Here is an 18,889-nt window from a genome sequence, read left to right as displayed (position 1 = left end):
CAAAGAAGTAAAAAGGCATCTATAGTTTTAATTTTAGAAAAACAACTCAAATTAATAGAAAAATTAACAACTTCAGTAAAATAGCAGGATACAGAATAAACCCACAAAAAACATTGGATTTCTTTAATGTTATCAACAAAATTCAGCAGAACAAAATAGAAAAAAAATCCATTCAAAATAACTGTAGAATTTATAAAACATCTGGGATTCTATGTATCAAGATACACACAAGAAAAGGGAAAAGGACCCACATGTACAAAAATATTTATAGCTGCTCTTTTTGTGGTGGCAAGGAATTGGAAATTGAGGGGTTGCCCATCAATTGGGGAATGGCTGAACAAGTTGTAGTATATGAATGTAATGGAATTCTATTGTGCTGTAAGAAACAATGAGCAGGAGGAGTTCAGAGAAACATGGAAGGACTTGCATGAACTGATGATGAGTGAGATGAGCAGAACCAGAAGAACATTGTACACAGTATCATCAACATTGTGTGTTGATCAACTGTGATAAACTAGATTCTTCTCACCAATGCAATGGTACAGAAGAGTTCCAGGGGACTCATGATGGAAGGGGATCTCCAAATCCAGGAAAAAAAAAAAACCAAACTGTGGAGTATAGATGCTGATTAAATCATACTATTTCTTATGCTTTTGGTGCTGTTGTTTTTCTATTTTGAGGTTTTTCCTCATTGCTCTGATTCTTCTCTTATAACATGACTAATGCAGAAATATGTTTAATGTTATATATATATATATATATATATATATATATATATATATTTATTTATATTTATATATATAAATAACCTATATCAGATTACCTGAGGTCTAGGGGAGGGGGGGGAGGGAGGGGAGAGAGGGAGAAAAATCTGAAATTGGAAAGCTTGTATAAACAAATGTTGAGAACTATTTTTACATGTAACTGGAAAAAAATAAAATACTTTTATCAGAATAAAAAGATACACACAAGAATTATGAATACTGTTATAAAACATTCTTTAGAGAAATAAAGGAACATTTAAATAATTATAGGGGAATTAATACATGCAAGAATTATGAATACTTTCCAAAGCAGTTTTTACAGAAATAAAATAACAAATAGAGAGGAATTAATTGCTCATCATTGACTGTAAATATAATAAAACTGACAATACCACCTAAATTACAGTATAGATTGAATGCTATGCCAATCAAACTACCAAAAGAGTATTTTAGAGGACTAGACATAGTAATAATAAAATTTATCTGGAAAAATAAAAGGTCAAGAATCTCAGAGAAATCATGAATTAGGAATACAAAAGAGAATTGGCAGTACCAGCTCTCAAACTATATTGCAAAGCAGCAATCATCAAAACTATTTGGTACTAATTTTTTAAATGTAAAAGTAGGTCAGTGGCCTAGAATAGGTAAACAAGATCCAAATGCAATTGAATTCAATAGCATAGTATTCAGTACATCTAAGGATACCAACTACTGAAGTAAGGACTCCTTAATTGACAAAAAAAACCTGGGAAAATTAGGAAAAAGTCTGGCAGAAGTTAGATTTAGGCTAACATTTCATACTATCTTCCATAATAAGTTCCAAATGACTATACAACCTAACTATAAAAATCATATCATAGACAAATTAGAAGTAGAAGGAAAGAGATACCTTTTATAACTATGAGCAGAGAGAGTTCTTGAGTAATCTAGGGATAAGAGATGGTCATTAAAAAATCAGTTTTCATTATGAAATTGAAAAGCTTTTGCAAAAATAAAATCATTAGAATTAGAAGACAAATAGCTAACTAGGAAAATATTTGTAGCATATTTCTCTGATAAGAGTCTAATATCTAAAATAAATGGGGAATTGACCCATACATTCATGAAAGTGTCGTTCCTTAATAAGTAAATGTCAAATGATGGAAACTAAAAGTATTCAATAGAAGAAATGCAATCTATCAACAACAATATAAAAAATGCTCTAATTGCTAATAAAAGAATACAAATTAAAACAGCTCTTAGATTTTACCTCACACCTATCAGATTGCTATAGATGACAAAAAAAAATAATCATTATTAGAGGGGCTATAGGAGAACAGACAAACTAGAAACAAAAACAATTTCAAAAGACAAGAACTCTGATCAATGTGATGGCCAATGAGGACTTCAGAAGACAAATGGGGAAATATGCTTTCTACCTCTTTGCAGAAGAGAATAGAGGTACAGAATGAAGCAAACATTTGCAGACATGGCCATTCACTGAATCCACTTTGCTGGACTATTGATTTTTGTTACAAGGGAGGACTTTAGATTTGAGGGAGAAAATTTCTGTTAAGGGAAATGGATGGGTGCTGACAGGGATTAAAAAAATAAAGGAAGGAAAAAGTATAATTGAAACATTTTAAAAATACAGAAAGAACAGAATATCAGAAGGGGAATGAACAGGAGTTTTGTTATTATCATGATTAATTTAATCTTCATCACAATAATATTCTGTAACATTTATATAACATGTTTGTTTTTTTCAGCCATTCCCTAGGAATTAAGGTGCCCAATTTCTTCCCATTTATTCCTGCAGTTTGCTAAAAAGAAAGGTGATATAACATTTTGAGTTGAGGGTATGTTGAATTGTCTCAAAGGCATATAAATTGGGGGAATTCAGTTCCCCTTTTTTAATTCTTCCTATACTTTGATCTAGTCTTGATTAAATGAAACGCATTAATAAAGGAAAATATTCTGACAAAAATTGGATCCCACCACTTGATATACAAGCTAAACAATTCTGATAGCAAGATTTCTTTTTTCACTCAGAACCTTTTTCATTTTTAACTGATGGGTTATATTTTAGAGGAGATGGAATTATTGTGTGTTTGAATGAAATGGGCAGGGTCCTAGAATCTATCAAATGCAGAGAGATCATTATAGGATTGTGTAGCTGAGTGCAGTAATTCATTATCATAAATAGAGGTTTGTGTTTCTATTATTCCTCCCACTGGAGTTAGTGTTCCTAGGTTTGAAAAAAACATCCCATTAGAGTTAGTGTTCCCAAGTTTACATGTATTATTTTTACTTATAGCTTGGGCCAATGCATTCTTTCAGAATGTATTATGAGGAAAAGTTTGTAAAAAATATTTGAACTTATTAAATTTGGGGGTGACCAGCTGAATTCTTTTTAAAGTGTCTTGATAATTTTGCCAGGATTATTGGCCCCGTGGGGGGGGGAGCTGGGGGGGTGGGGGGGCGGGGGGGGGCCCACCATAGAGGTTTACAAACTAAGAGATAGAGTGGTCAGTCCTTTGATTGTCTTGATACAGGGCCACATAACAAATGACACTGACTTAAAATGTAATAACCTAAACTATCTAGCACAGTGCTGAGCACATAGTAGATGCTTAGTAAATATTTGTTGATAGTTTAGTTGAATTTATTAGATAGACTCAGTCACCTTTGCATGGATTCAGTGTTATTTAAGGAGTCCAAGTGCCATAGTCAGTCAACCCTGATTTCTCAGACTTTCAGTTTACTGATAGTTCTTGTTTGTTACAACATGAGAAACTAGGAAGGTGATCTATTTTTTATATCTATATTTCACTTTTCCTTACTAAGAGGATAATAAAATGTCAGAGTTCAAAGGGACCTTGGAGATCATCATTCCAACTCCTCATTTTCTAGATAAGAAAACTGAAACTCACAGAGATTAAAGTCACATACAGCTAGTACATGGCAGCATCAGATATGAGTGAGAAGCAGATCTCATTCCAACCCCAGAAATGCTAGTAGTGTCTTTCCTCTGTCGACTGTCTCCAGTGTATCCTGTAGACATTTCGACTGCACAGCTGTTGGCATGTTGTGAGCTTCTTGAGAGCTGACACGGTCTTTTGCCTTTCTTTGTATCCGGAGTGCTTAGTGTAGGGCCTGGTGCACATTAAATACTTTATTACTGTTGTTGTTGTTTAATCCTTTCTGATACTATGCCTTGGGGTCTTCTTTGCAAATAGACTGGAGTAGTTTGCTATTTCCTTCTTAGGTGTGTCCCTGTTTTACTGAGGAGGAACTAGGCAAATAGGGGTTAAGTGTTTTGCCCAGGGTCACACAGCTAGACTTCAGACCTGATACTCTATCCATTGTACCACCAAGGTGACCTTTGTAGGTATTTAATAAATGTGTATTGACTGACAATGCCTAGATAGGCCTATCTCAAGGAGTCCATTAAACATCTACTGGTAGCAATAAGATAATTTTATTCTATTTTTTCCTAACCTTTTCTGCTAACTTTAAGAAATTTTCATTTTTTACTTAGCAAGCATGTATATACCTTTGTATTATAAGCAAAAGTGACATACAAATGACTTGGAAGACCTCCAACAAGAAAGCAAAGACCTTATCTTGTTGTGATTGGCTGCCAAATAGCTTTCATTTTTATATACATGCACAATTACTGTACCTACCCTCAAATGGAATACTTTGACCTCCTATTTTCATTTTGAATGTCTCTTTCAGAGATTAAGCAATTCAGAGGATAGTCTGAACCTAAATTGATTTGAATTCAAGTAGCTTCAGGGTTTATTTCCTTTGGAAACTCAAATAGAGAAATGCATATGTGAACTTTTTAGTGTATTTATTAATATGTGGTGGCTTTTTCCCCCTCACCCAGGTGACATTCCATTACATCTTAATATTAGAGAGGCAGCAGATTCAGGCCAACCCATTGTGTTGTCACAACCCCAAAGTAATGAGGTAAGTTATGTAAATTGTAAAAAAATTTACCTTTTTTTTCTCTCTACCTGTAATTGGAGGAAGGTTTTTTTTGTTTTATTTTGTTTTGTTTTTTTAATGTTGAAGAAGACAATTGGGAGAATGGGTTAGTTTTTCTTAAGAACAAATCTAAAATGACATTGGCTTAGAAGCAACTTGATGTGGGGAAAAGAAATATACTGGACTTCTAGTCAAGAAAACTGTGTTCTACTCTTGGGTCTGCCATAGACAGTTTAATCTTAAACAAGTCACTTAATCTCTGGCTCTTGCTTCCCTCATCTATAAAGTGAAGAGATTGGACTAAATGTTAAGGAATCCAGCTCCAAAGTGTGATTTTTGTCTTGGGAGGTGCTCATCTCAGCACTTGCTCTTAACGAATTCAGACCAAAGGACCCAATCAAGAGTTTATTTGCCCCCAGAAAATCAAGTTGTAATTTATCAGACATCCAGATTACAGCTTAATAATATCTTTGCCAAATAGAATTTATTTTGAATATTTTTTGTAAGCTGAAGTACAGGCTGCTCAATAGGGAGAGATTTAATGTTCTCTTTACTCTCAGTGACTTTGAAAATGCTAAGTATGGTGTGAGAAATTTTCCAAACAAGTAGAGTTGGGATTTCTGATGCATTGACCTTAACAAATATGATTTTGAAGAAAAGTAAAGAAGCAAAGTATATTAGTGTCTCACTTATTCAGCATCACTGAGGAATGTAAATTTCACCCAAATGGATTTTCTGAGTAACTGAAGGTTATCTTTTTAAGCACAAAAGTGTTTGATTTTAACCATTTATGATGGAATTCTTTCCTATATATATTGTGTGCTCCTTCGACTTCTGATGAAACAATGTGTATGAAACACAATGTAACCTTTTCTTGAGTCTCAAGGTTAACATTAGGAATGTCAATTATTACACCACTCTGTAATACAGTAATTCCCTTAAGGGCCATTGACACAAGTAAGGCTGGTTGTTCCTACGCTAAATGGCCTCTTGTGTCTTCTTTAAAGATTTTTAGCCTTTTTCCTGAAATTCAAACTGTCAGCTACCATTCTCAGTGCTGTTTGTACACAGGACTCTGGCAGCCACTTTCCACATCTAATTTGCTGCTTTTAATAAATGGTAGAATAGGAAACCAATGCCATTAAGCTTCGTAGAATTGTGTGTAAAATAAGTAAATAGATGCTGAGTGAGGTCTCAAGAAGTTCTTCTATAAGTAAGACATGAGCTTTGTGTCATCATCTGTTTTAGCTGCTTTAAAGGTCCATACACATCATTCTGATTTATAGCAGTTACTTCCAGATGGTTACAGTTCCTGGAATCTGTTATGCTTAGTATGGTGGGATGAGAGGTGGAGGAAGTTATTGTCTCTTTCATAAGTATATAGGTGTCAGTTTTGTAGCATATATATATTTTTTGTTTGTTTGTTTTTTTGCGGGGCTATGGGGGTTAAGTGACTTGCCCAGGGTCACACAGCTAGTCAAGTGTCTAAGACCAGATTTGAACTCAGGTACTCCTGAATCCAGGACCGGTGCTTTATCCATTGCGCCACCTAGCTGCTCCCGCATATATATATATATTTTTTTTTAAAGAACTTCTTAACATTTTCTCTTAATCTTTAGGAAAAACATTTTCCATTATAATTATTCCCAAACCAAATACAGGTAAACCTTAGTTTATCTAGTAGATGTGATTGTGGACAGCTAGGTGGCACAGTGGATAGAGCACTGACCCTGAAATTGGGAGGACCCGAGTTCAATTCTCACTTCAGACCTTTACTACCTGTATGATCCTGGGCAAGTCACTTAACCCCAATTGCCTTAAATATCTGGGGCCATCTGTAGTCATCCTAATGTATATCTTGCCACTGGACCCAGATGGCTCTGGAAAAGAAAGTGAGGTTGGTGACTTTGCACAGCCTCCCTCACTTAAATCCAGTTCACTGCAAATCATTACATCACCTTCCAATATCATGTTTTTCTTGGAGAATGAAGGACAAACGATCAGCCAAGATGTGATCCTAAAAAAACTGTATACAAATTAAATTTTTCCTAAATCAACTAATTTATTTTATGTGCCTTCAGGAAATTGTAGAAAATCTATGTTGAAACCTTTTGAAAAGTGAATATTCCCTAGCTTTTCTGTTTTACAAATTTGTATTTATTGTATATTGAGCTTTGTTATTATGAGTTGTCTTTCCCACCCTCTCTAACCCTCCTAAATGAGATGCATTTGTACAATCCTGCTTTTGGGGGGCTTGACTTACCAAGGGCATGGCAACTCAGCGCAGTTACTGTAACTATATAACATGATGGAGGGGGAAAAGGACAGCTATGCAGGAATAATGTCAATTAAAAATCAAGTCACGGGGCAGCTAGGTGGCGCAGTGGATAGAGTATCAGCCCTGGAGTCAGGAGGACCTGAGTTCAAATCCAGCCTCAGACACTTAACACTTACTAGCTGTGTGACACTGGGCAAGTCACTTAACCCCAATTGCCTCACCAAAAAACAAACAAACAAAAAAATCAAGTCACAAGATGATGGGATCAGTAGCAGGCTGTTGCATGTTCAAATTTGATTTAAGTTCCTTGTAACTGAAAGGTGTCATCAACTCTCTTAAGTGACATTTGTGAAGACCCTAGCCTAATGGCTTATAGACAGTTAGTTGTCTTTAAAAGCAGCATCATAGTTATCTTGGTATGTACACATAAAAATAAAATTTAAAAATATACAAAGTAAATGCCAAGTGATTTCTAGGGATGAGTTGTGAGAATTGGATCCAGTCAATAGACCAGTTTACCTACACCATAGTGTACTCTAAAGGGTGCAATGTGTAATATGCTTAGAAAGGTAGGTTGGGACCTAACTGTGAGGGGGATTTATATTTGATTGCAGTAGCAATCAGGAACCACTGGATCTTTCTGAGCAGGAAAGAGACACAATCAGATTAAGAAAATCACATTGGCAGGTTTGTGAAGGATGGATTAGACAGAGTAGTAGGATATTTAAATGATCCAGGCAAGAGGTTATAAAGATCTGAACAAGGGTGGTGGAAGCGGAGAGAATGGGGAAGCCCGGAAAGACATCGGTGACTCCAGGTTGTGAACCTGGTTACTTTGGAAGGATATTGGGCTTGGGCAGAATTAGAGAAATGAGGCTGGATTTGGGGAGGAAGAGGATGAGTTCTGGTTTTTGCTATGTTGAGTTTAAGACATCTGTGTGCAGATTTCCAGCAGGAAGCTGGAAATGCTAGACTAGAGTCTCTCCTGACCAAGGTTCACTTCTGCCACTTGTTAGCCAGGTGAGTGTGGACAAGTTCCTTCGCCTCTCTGAGTCTCAACTTTCCTCAGCAAAATGGGGAAGATGCTTCCTTTTGACCATGGACAATTTCTTTAACTTATCAGAGACTCAGTTTCTTTATCTGCAAAACAAGGAGGGAGGATTTCTTAGCATTTGGTAAAATAGCAAGGGGTTGCATGTGGCTATACTGGCACCCTCAGGGGTTGTAAGTGGAACAGAATTAAAATATAACTATGGTATTGTAAAGAAAACTGTAAACCTCATTCATTTTGTAATTGTTCTGCTCTTAGAGATATTTCCAGCTGTTGTCTATAAAAGCTGCTTTTCCAAATCAGGTCTGTATGTCCAGCCAAGGTTCCAGAACAGAGCTCTTCCTGTTAATGAATTTATAGTTGAATAACAAAGGGATGTGAATCCTCACTGCCAATTAGCATACACGTTTGTAATAGAACAAAGATAGTCCTCCTGAAAGTGCCCATATCTAATGCGCTGACTTCCCCACTCCCCAAGATTTGAGGGACATCCTCTTCCATTTGTGCCATTTCTTGTAAAGAGCATCAAGTAAATGTCTTTGAAGTACTTTAAATTCAGAATTATTGAATGGCATTCATGGGGCCAAAATGTACCTGAGTGGACGGAGCTCTAGCCACAGATGCTTTATCTGAACCCTTCCAGAAAGTATTGCAGCTCCCCATTAAGTGGAAGCATTAACCTTGGTCAGTGATAGCCATTATCGCTTTGTTTCCCTCTAGAGTTATCAGATGAAAAAAACATTTCTGAACCTGATCAGTATTCTGTCAATAGTATATCATTAGTATGCTATTAACAACAGCAGTAAGAATAGCTTGCATTTATATAACAGCTTATGGTTTTAAAGAAGCAGCTAGGTTGAATAATATATAAAGTGTTGGACCTGGAGTCAGGAAGACCTGAATTCAAATCCTATTTTATACATTTACTAGTTGTGACCATGGGCAAATCATTTAACCTGCCTGCCTCAGTTTCTTTATCTATAAAATGGCGATAATAACAGTCTACATCTCAGGATTGTTTTGAGGATAAAACGAGATATTTGTAAAGCTCTTTGCAAATCAGAGTGCTATGTAAATGCTAGCCGTTGTCCTCATTGTCATCTGTCTCACTTAATCCTCATAGCAGCCCTGTGAAGTGACACAAGTATTATTATTCCCCTTTTACAGATTAGGAAACTGAAGCTTTGGGAAGGTAGTGTAACTTGTCCTGTATTCTATATCTGATAAATAGCTGATAAATACTGGCACTCAAACCCAGATCTTTTCCCTCTAAGTGCTTGACATTAGAAGTGTCAAAGACTGGGGGCACCTAGGTGGCACAGTGGATAAAGCACTGGCCCTGGATTCAGGAGGACCAGAGATCAAATCAGACCTCAGACTCTTGACACTTACTATCTGTGTGACCCTGGGCAAGTTACTTAACCTTCATTGCCCCGCCCCCCAAAAAAGGTAATTGGGAAATATTTAACAAAATAAATAAAAATACAATAGAACATAGATAATGGCAATTTATGGTTTTCTAAGTCAATATGCTGCCCTCATGTATAGTTTAGTGGCTTCCATTTCTACTTGATTTTGACACCACGGCTTTACATGACATCAACTTGGGCCAGCTAGGTGGTACAGTGGATAGAGCACCGACCCTGGAGTCAAGAGGACCTGAGTTCAAATCTGCCTCAGACACTTACTGTGTGACCCTGGGCAAGTCACTTAATCCTGATTGCCTTAAAAAAAAAAAAAGTTGTATGACATTTACTTGCCCCGTTGCTCTATCACTCTCCTCTACCTTTGTGCTGAGATGTACGGCATAAGAAATAATAGTGAAATAAAACCTATCAAATTAGTTGCTAATTTTCAATGGATTGCAGGCTGTCCATTTTATTTTTTCCTTCTTAGGGATTTATATACAGGAGCAGCACCAGCCAAAATGATGAAACAGGAAAGGTTTTTATTAATGGACATCCCTTCTCACCTTCTTTCCTACCAACTGCACTCAAATCCCAGGGTTCTCATTCTCTGCTCATAAGTTCAGTTATACTAAGACTATAGGAACTTGACACGTCCCTCCTTCCCCCCACATCTCCCCCCCCCCCCGCCAGTATTTTCAGTTTTAAAAAGAATGTTTGCAGAGGGTAATATATGATCCCTTTTAAGTTAAAACTCAAAGGAATTAATGTTCTGTAAATGGTGAAATCTGGGGTATCTGTACCGGAGTTATTTGGAGGCTATGAGCCTCTCTAACCAGGGTTAAATCAGACTTGTCTATGCATATACTCAGTATGGGGAAGGAAGGTTGTTGAGGCTTAACAATTATCCCCTAGAATTGCAAGTAAATAAAATTCTGAATATGAGGGCCAATTTAAAGCACAGCTGAAGCCCACTGTAGGGGAGGAGAGGAGTGGTACCCTCCCAAGAGCAGGGCTTAACAGCTTGTCATATGCCACTATGATTATAAACAGTGTTGATTCAGTCAAAAACAGTTTTTGTCTTTGATAGGAGCAAGGAAGGAATAGACTCACCCATGTACTACTGATTAAATTTATACTTTTATTCCTTTTTAATAAGGAAAAATTGTACCACTTGCTTTCTGAAAAGATGGACTATAAGATACTCCTCACAAAGATTGCCAAATACAAAAGGAAAATTCATTAAACAGTAATTTCAAAATCATGACCATATTATTTACATATATATTTGGGGGGGGGCAGGGCAATGAGGGTTAAGTGACTTGCCCAGGGTCACACAGCTAGTTAAGTGTCAAGTGTCTGAGGGTGGATTTGAACTCAGGTCCTCCTGAATCCAGGGCCAGTACGTTATCCACTGTGCCACCTAGCTGCCCCCATGACCATATAATATTAATATGAAAATGACTGTGGATGATGAATGAGAAGTCTAAATCCTTGGAGGGTGGGGAAAACACAGACAAAAAGCCCATAAAACTCTTACATTTTTTTCCTCACAATCCATCTTCTGTTGCTTGGTAATGATAAAGCAAACAAGTTGAATCCAGCTGTATTATCTGAGTTTACAGATGGCACGTTAAACAGATCACACAAGTTGAAGGGGAAGATCGCTGTATGGATAGAAAGGGGGGAGTAGTGGTGGTTTCAGAAATCTCAATTTGGACCCGCTGCGTATGTTGTTTATGTTGTTGCCACTTTGTTAATTCTGGATTTTTTAAAAGGGTTTTCACATTACTGTTTGACAAGGGATGGGTTGTGGGGGGCCCTGGTCATAGTAGCTTACAAATTCTTCTAGGGCATTATTCCAAACTCCTTGAAGGCAGAGACCCCTGCCCTACAATCTGATCCCTCAGAGGACCTAGTATAGTGCCCTGTGCACAACAGGAACTAAATACGTGTGTGTGTGTGTGTGTGTGTATTTGTTTGTTTTTTACAAATCAGCACTATCAGACCCTTTTTAAGTAAGCCAGTAAGTGCGGTTTGAGAAAACTCTTGTGATGACTTGTGAAGGGAGTATTCTATCAAGAAGGATACTGGACTTGGAATGAGCTCTCTTAGGTTTGAACACTGGCTCTCCTACTTGCTAGCTCTGTGACCTTTGGCAAATAACCTCCCTGCCCTGGGCCTGTTTTCTTCTTATCTATAAAACAAGAGGGTGGGACCAGAAAAACTCTTCCAGCTCTGAATCCTACTATGCTGACTGCTTCAATAAACAGCAGTCCAGCTATGGCCGCGAACATGCTGTATTCATTAGAAGCCTGAGCTTTGGAACACTATTAAAAAGCAAAGGTTAAACAGCGCTCAGTGATCATTCTGGTAGACCTATAAAGTTCCATAATGTTTTCCATAATCCTATGGGTTTATGTTTCTAATGTGATGTAGAGGGCTAGAAGATTATGGAAATATGCCCTTCTCTCTGTTCCTTTTTGTAAACTCTGAATTCTCATCACAAAACATTAGACTTTCGTATCTTGGAGAGCTATTAGAAAAAATGTTTTCATAAAGACCACAGTATTGCAATAATACATTAAATTTAAGAGAAAAAAAGTTACATTAATAGTTATATGCTGGCTTCTTTTCATTTGTGGCCCATAAACTTTTCTTTAAATAAAAATGATTGCTTCTGTTAGTCATAATGGGTTTTGTTATAAGCTTTTTAGAATTAAAGCCTTTCGAATATTCCATGTTTGTGGTACTAACATTTATAAGATTTTATATTCCTTTAGTCCATTGTGCTAAATGTGAAACCATATCTCGTGTTTTGAGGGAACTCTTGAAAGAAGCTACCCCCTTTAATAAAATTGTTAGAGTTATTTCCTGGAAGAGCAAAAATATAATTCCCCAGTTAGTGTAAGAAGAAAGTATGCTAGAGTATAAAAAAAAATGCTAGAATCAAGAGACACTGGGGATTCACATCCCTCCTCAGATACTTATCAATTGTGTGGTTCTGGTCAAATGGCTTATCTTCTCTGAGCCTAGATTTCCTTATCTGGAAAATGGGAATAGACAGTCTTGTGGTATATACCTGGAATCCTGGCTTCTGAGGAAGGGGAGATTGGCAGATCTCTTGAACTTTGGAGTTCTAGGCTGCAATGGGCTCGGACAATCAGATGTCCACAGTGTTTGGCATCAGTATGGGGGTTGGCACTAGGTGAAATGTGGAGACCCCTTCTTTACAAAAAAAAGGGAAGGGAGGGGGGATACTAATGCCTTTAGTGCCTTCCTTATGTAATTACCCCAGGATCAGTGTGACCCTGGGCAAGTTAACTTAACCTCTGCCCCAGTTTCCTTATCTGTAAAATGGGATAAGAAACAGCACTTACCTCCAGGGGTGTTATGAGGGATCCAAAGAGATAATCATTGTTAAGTGCTTAGTACAGTGCCTTGCACAAAGTTAGCACTTACTAAATGCTTACTTCATACTTGGGGCATTCTTGTTGCACAAAGAGAACTTAGATATGACTTTATGTGAAGAAGGAAGTGTGTCTCTAATATCCACTGGCCTTGTCCATCAGAGGGGAATGTGCATCCCAGAACTTGAGAAAGTATGCTTGTGGAAGGAAAAATTGAATGAGAAGTTCAATCTTATCCCCAGCTAGTGGGAAGAAACTGCAACCAAGAAGACAAAAGGAATGGAGACTATGTCTCGACTCACTGAAACAAACTAGACTTCTTCCTACAGAGAATGTGTGGGGAATTCTTGTTCACATCTCATCCTCCCTGCCATCCCTCCCAAGATTCAACACCCAAGGAATGCAGAAGGAGTTGTGAGTCTTTGACCTTGGGGCATTCTAAGTTGGAGCTAGTGTGTCCCAGGGAGGAAGTCCCTGCATCACAGACTACATATTGGATATTCCACCTGAATGTCCTTTTTAAAACATCTCTAACTCAGTATACCCAAATAGAACTTATCTTTCCTCCTGAACTGCCCTTCCTCCAGACTTTCCCATGGTGTTGTGAGATTAGCATCTTTTCAGTCACCCTTCTTCATATCCTCACATTCATATTTCATTCTCCCTTTACTTTTATGACTATTCAGTCTTATCAGTTCTAGCAGCTAGGCAGCACAGTGGGTAGATTGCTGGGAGACCCATCTTTGTGAGTTCAAATCTGGTCTCAGATACTAGCTGTGTGACCCTGGGCAAGTCACATCACTCTGTTTACCCAATTTCCTCTGCTATAAAATGAGTTGGAGAAGGAAATACCAATTCCTCCAGTATCCTTACCAAGAAAGCTCTAATGGGGTCACAAAGAACTGGGCATGACTAATTGACAAAAGAACAAAAAATCAATTGTACCTTTGCGACGTCTCTCTCATATGTCCTCTTCTCTCCAGCCAGCTAGCTGCCATCTTAATTCAGGCCCTCACTGACTGTTACCAGGACTAATAGAATAACCTCCTTATTAATTTCCTTGCTGCCAGTCTCCTCCCATCTGTAATCCATCTTCCTCACCACTGCCAAAATATTCTTCCTAAAAGATCTGACCATGTCTCTCTCATACACACACACACACACACACACACACACACACACACACACACACACACACACACACACACACACACACCCCTTCCTCAGAACCTTCAATCTATCCCAACTGCCTACAGGACAAAAGCACAAACTCCCTAACCCTGCTCATTCAGAGTCATCTATCTCTATTGTCTGACTTCCACTTACCTGTTACTAGCTTTATTTTCCAATACTCCCCTCATGAGCTTTTCTCCTGACTCAGCATCTCCCACTTCAGTGTATTCAAAAGAGTCATATCAGGGGCAGCTAGGTGGTGCAGTGGATAGAGAACTGGCCTGGGAGTCAGGAGTACCTGAGTTCAAATCCGGCCTCAGACACTTGACACTTACTAGCTGTGTGACCCTGGGCAAGTCACTTAACCCCAATTGCCTCACTAAAAAAAAAAAAAAAAAGTCATATCCCATACATGAAATAGACTCCCTCCTCACCTCTACTTCTCAGAATATTTACTTCAAGAGTCAGCTTGGGTGCCCTGACTACTCAACACCACAAGCACCAGTTGTGTTAGCGAATGAACCAATGAATGTGTGAATGAATGAACGAATGAAAAAGCATTATTAAGCGCTTATGAAAAGCAAACCAGCATCTTTTGCCTCAATTCTTACTTAGCCTTTAATCACTAAATGGTGTTGCCTCAGACAAACTGAGACCTGGGAAAAAACCTTGGCTTAAAAAGGCCAAGGTCTCCCACTACAGCCTGGGCCATCACCAGGCATCCTGACCTATGGTCGTGCCACTGAACTCTGATGACTCTGGAGGAGAGAGTGAGGCTGACGACTTTATAACAGCCCTGCCTCACTTAAATCCAATTCACTTGGGTTTTTTTTGTTTGTTTGTTTTGGCTGGACAGTGAGGGTTAAGTGACTTACCAGGGTCACACAGCTAGTAAGGGTCAAGTGTCTGAGGCTGGATTTGAACTCAGGTCCTCCTGAATCCAGGGGCCAGTGCTTTAACTGCACCACCTAGGTGCTTCCCAATTCACTTGTAAGTCAAGACATCACCTCCCTGATGTTGTGGTCCTCTGCATGATTGAAGGCCCAACAACAACCACCCTGAGGATCAAATGAGATCACATGCATATAAGGTGCTTTGTAAATCTTAAGATAGAAGCAGTTTTAATTCTTCTCAGTTATTTGTGTGTTGACATATTCTAAGTAGTACAAATGATTAAACAGCATAAACACAACTTCTTTAATTACCCAGCTGTCCCCTTGATTGAATACTATTTCTCAAGTATGTAAATCCTACCTCTGAACACTTATTCCGGTGTAACCTTGGGCAAATCACTTAACTCATATAGAGTGAAGGAGTTGTTTGAGAATCCTTCTGAGCACTGGATCTGTGGTCCTAGATGGATAGATATGTGAATTATTACAAAGAATCTTCTTGTTGCACCTTAGGGTTATTTCTCTCTAACTGGCCCTGTGATGTAGCAGTGTCTCAAGTCACAAGTTAATTTTTTTTTTTTTTTTGGCGAGGCAGTTGGGGTTAAGTGACTTGCCCAGGGTCACACAGCTAGTAATGTCAAGTGTCTGAGACTGGATTTGAACTCAGATCCTCCTGAATCCAGGGCCAGTGCTCTATCAACTGTGCCCCTAGCTTGTCCCCACAAGTTAAATTAAATATGGCATAGAGAGAAACCAGGAACTGTGCTCCAGTGACAAAAAAAGACTACATGGGGGTATATGACGGTATGGTATACTATTTTTCTATAAATATAATCTCTTCCCAATTATGTTCTGTGCCCCCCTAAAGCATGTGATTATACACACACATGTAAACCATATATGTATCAGCCAACAACAGGCCATATGTCCTTGTGAATGTGCCTTAATATATATACATACATACATACATACATATTTATATATACTGCATCATACATGCATAGATGTCCCAAAAGTCTTAGTACATTTTATAATAGCTTTAAATCAGAACTAGTTCAACGAGAACATTTTACATAGAAACAGCAATATTGTTTGATGAAGAACTGTGAATGGCTCTGATTATTCTCACTATACAGTGATCCAAGACAATCCCGAAGAAACTATTGATGAAACATACTATCACCATTTTCTTATCCAAAATGACAAATATATGGTAATGTTTTACATAATCCTACATGTAGTAACCCATATCTGATTGTTTGCTGCCTCAGGGAGGGGGAGTGGTAGGGAAGGAAGAGGGATAAAAATTGGAACCCAAAACTAAATAAAAATGTTCATCCCAATTCAAAAAAAAAAGAACTGAGCTCAAGATAGCCACCCAGTAGAAGGGATAACATATGTGTACCACTATACCTGGCTATCTCCATTGAATAGCTTTAAGCTTAATGGTCTAGAATGGCACTAAGACTTTTGGGACACCCAGCGTATATACAAATATAATACACAAAAAATGTACATATATGTATGTGTGGAAAAAAAAGAATGCCAGTTAAGTGCTGCACCTGAGTTTCATAAGAGCCAGATTTGAAAAGAATTAAGACCAATACAGGGCAGGTAGGTGGCACAGTGGATAAAGCACCAGCCCTGGATTCAGGAGGACCTGAGTTCAAATCCTGCCTCAGACACTTGACACTTACTTGCTAGCTGTGTGACCCTGGGCAAGTCACTTAACTCTCATTGTCCTGCAAATAAAAAAAAGACCAATACAAGATTGCAATCTTGGAACAAGCTGTGGAGTACACAGACGTATGTTTAAGAACACTGTTGGCCACAGGCAAGAAAGCCATTTCCTGATTCACTGACATTCCGATTTGAAGGTGAGGAAGAGCTTTTGTATTGCTGTTATCAAATCTTATCAGAAAGTCACCTCCGCAGGAGTCTTGTCTGCTTTCCAAAATACAATGCCCACAGCATCTTCTACTAAACATTCTTATTCTGCTTTCAGTAATTTGCGGTTGGAAATATAACAATAATGCACATTGATGTAGTACATTACAGGTCGCAAAGCATTTTTCTCACAACAACCATGTGGGATGTCAAGTATTACTACCCCATTTTACAGATGAAGAAACCTAAGTCTCAGATCAATTTATATGAATTGCCCAAGATTACATAGACAGTAAGTGCTGGAATTCAGAATAATTTGTATTTATGTATTTTTCCTAAAGACCTTATAGTTACACTGTTAATTTTGTGGGAGAGGGGAAGCTGAGTTGATTCTAGGAATCCTAAATCTTTTCTTTGTGGTAGTCAATTTCCATCCTTCCATCCATCCCTCTCCCTCTGCCTCTCTGTCTCTGTCTCTGTCTCTCTTTCTGTCTCTGTGTGTGTGTGTGTGTGTCTCTCTCTCAACTCATTCCACTGCCCTTTCCACATCATGCTGCCTCTCAATTCAAGGAAGAAGAGTAGGAAAAAGATTTCTCCCAATCCATTCACTTTTATTTCCTGATGGAAGAAAGATGGTAAATATGTATGTTCTTTTGCAGGCCAAAGCTTACCTGAGGATAGCAGCTGAAGTTGTGAAAAGATTGTCTCCACCGCCTGCATGATATTCCAAGAGTTAATGCCTGGAAACAGTTACCAAGACACTGTCAATAAAATGACCTTTGGAGATCAACAGGTTTAAATCACTAGAAATATATTAATGATCACATTTGTATTTCATCATATTTATAAAGAAATCATGTTTTGCTCTGTATACATGTGCATTTTCTGGGTTCATCTACTAATAAAGGGTTTATAATAGTAATGACTAGCCATTGCCTTTTTTTAGTCTTTTCCAGAGGTCAAGTTCAAGAAGCCCAGAGCTTCCATAGACACAATGCATGCCCTTACCAAGTTCTACCCTTATCCATAATATAAACATTTCTGATGTTGTTGTTGGTGTTTTTAACGAGCCTCTCCTAAGAGAAGAAAATGAAGAAATTTATGGTGTTGCCAATCTAGTCCCTCGATTAAAAAACAAACAAACATTTGCACCAAGTTAATAATTTAAAAGCCTCATTGAGGGGTGATTCAAAAGTCTTAATGCAGTTTTAAGGTTTAAGAGCTTAAATGTAAGTATCATAAAATACTATGGAGTGCATTGAGCTTGTACTTGGAAAAGCTTGGTCACAGTCCCAGTCCTGCCACTTATAAGCTGTGTGACCCTATCTTTGGGCCTCAGTTTCTTCATACAATGAAGAACATTGGACTAATATAAACAACAGCTAACATTTTAACATAGTTCCTTAAGGTCTGCCAAGCACTTTACAAATATTGTCTCATTCGATCCTCACAATAACCCTATGAGGCAGGTGCTATTCTGTTCCTTGTTTTACAGATGGAGAAACCAAGACAGCAGTAACGGGACTGACCAAGGGTCACACAGCTAGGAAGTGATTTGAACCCAGGTTTCCTTCCCCTAGGCCCAGCACCCTATCCACTGCCATCATGTCGCTTGCCTTTAGGATAAGGAACTTTTATTTTGTAGTAGAATAGGATGTCTAAGGTCCTTCCCACTTAGGATATCCAAGATCCTTTTCCTTGTGTGTATTTGTAGGCCTAATTTGTACCTCCTTCTTCCCCAATCCATCCAGAAGGCGGGTTGGCTTAAACGCCTTATAAAATCACCCAGATGCTAAACTGGTGAAAACTTAGAAAAGCTTGTGAAACCTAAAATACATACTAGCAATAGTGGCATACTGTAGGCGCTTAATAAATATTTGTTATTTGACTGCACTCCTACTTTTGACCTTGTATGCACAGATGCGTGAAAGATTGGGGGCAGGAAGGGACACTCTTCTTATGGTAACTCCCTCTTCCAATAGATCAAAACCCACGTGGTTTCTTAGATCCCTAAGGAGTTTTCTGAAGTGGAAAAGTTGTGTCTTGCTTGGG

General features: G+C 38.2%; 1 protein-coding gene across 1 annotated transcript in view; it reads left to right on the top strand.

The window, feature by feature from the left end:
- The window catches only part of NUBPL (nucleotide binding protein like), a 340,415-nt gene extending 322,675 nt beyond the window's left edge, over positions 1 to 17,740 (top strand). Inside the window, exons 11-12 of the mRNA XM_043980572.1 lie at positions 4,639 to 4,721; positions 17,497 to 17,740. Coding sequence (XP_043836507.1) covers positions 4,639 to 4,721; positions 17,497 to 17,559 — 146 coding nt within the window. The 3' untranslated portion in view covers positions 17,560 to 17,740. The remainder of the gene's footprint in view (positions 1 to 4,638; positions 4,722 to 17,496) is intronic.
- The last annotated feature ends 1,149 nt before the right edge of the window (positions 17,741 to 18,889 follow it).

This window comes from Dromiciops gliroides, chromosome 2 (assembly GCF_019393635.1).
Source record: "Dromiciops gliroides isolate mDroGli1 chromosome 2, mDroGli1.pri, whole genome shotgun sequence".
NCBI classification, from domain to species: Eukaryota; Metazoa; Chordata; class Mammalia; order Microbiotheria; family Microbiotheriidae; genus Dromiciops; species Dromiciops gliroides.
This window is presented reverse-complemented; position numbering and strand designations above follow the sequence as displayed.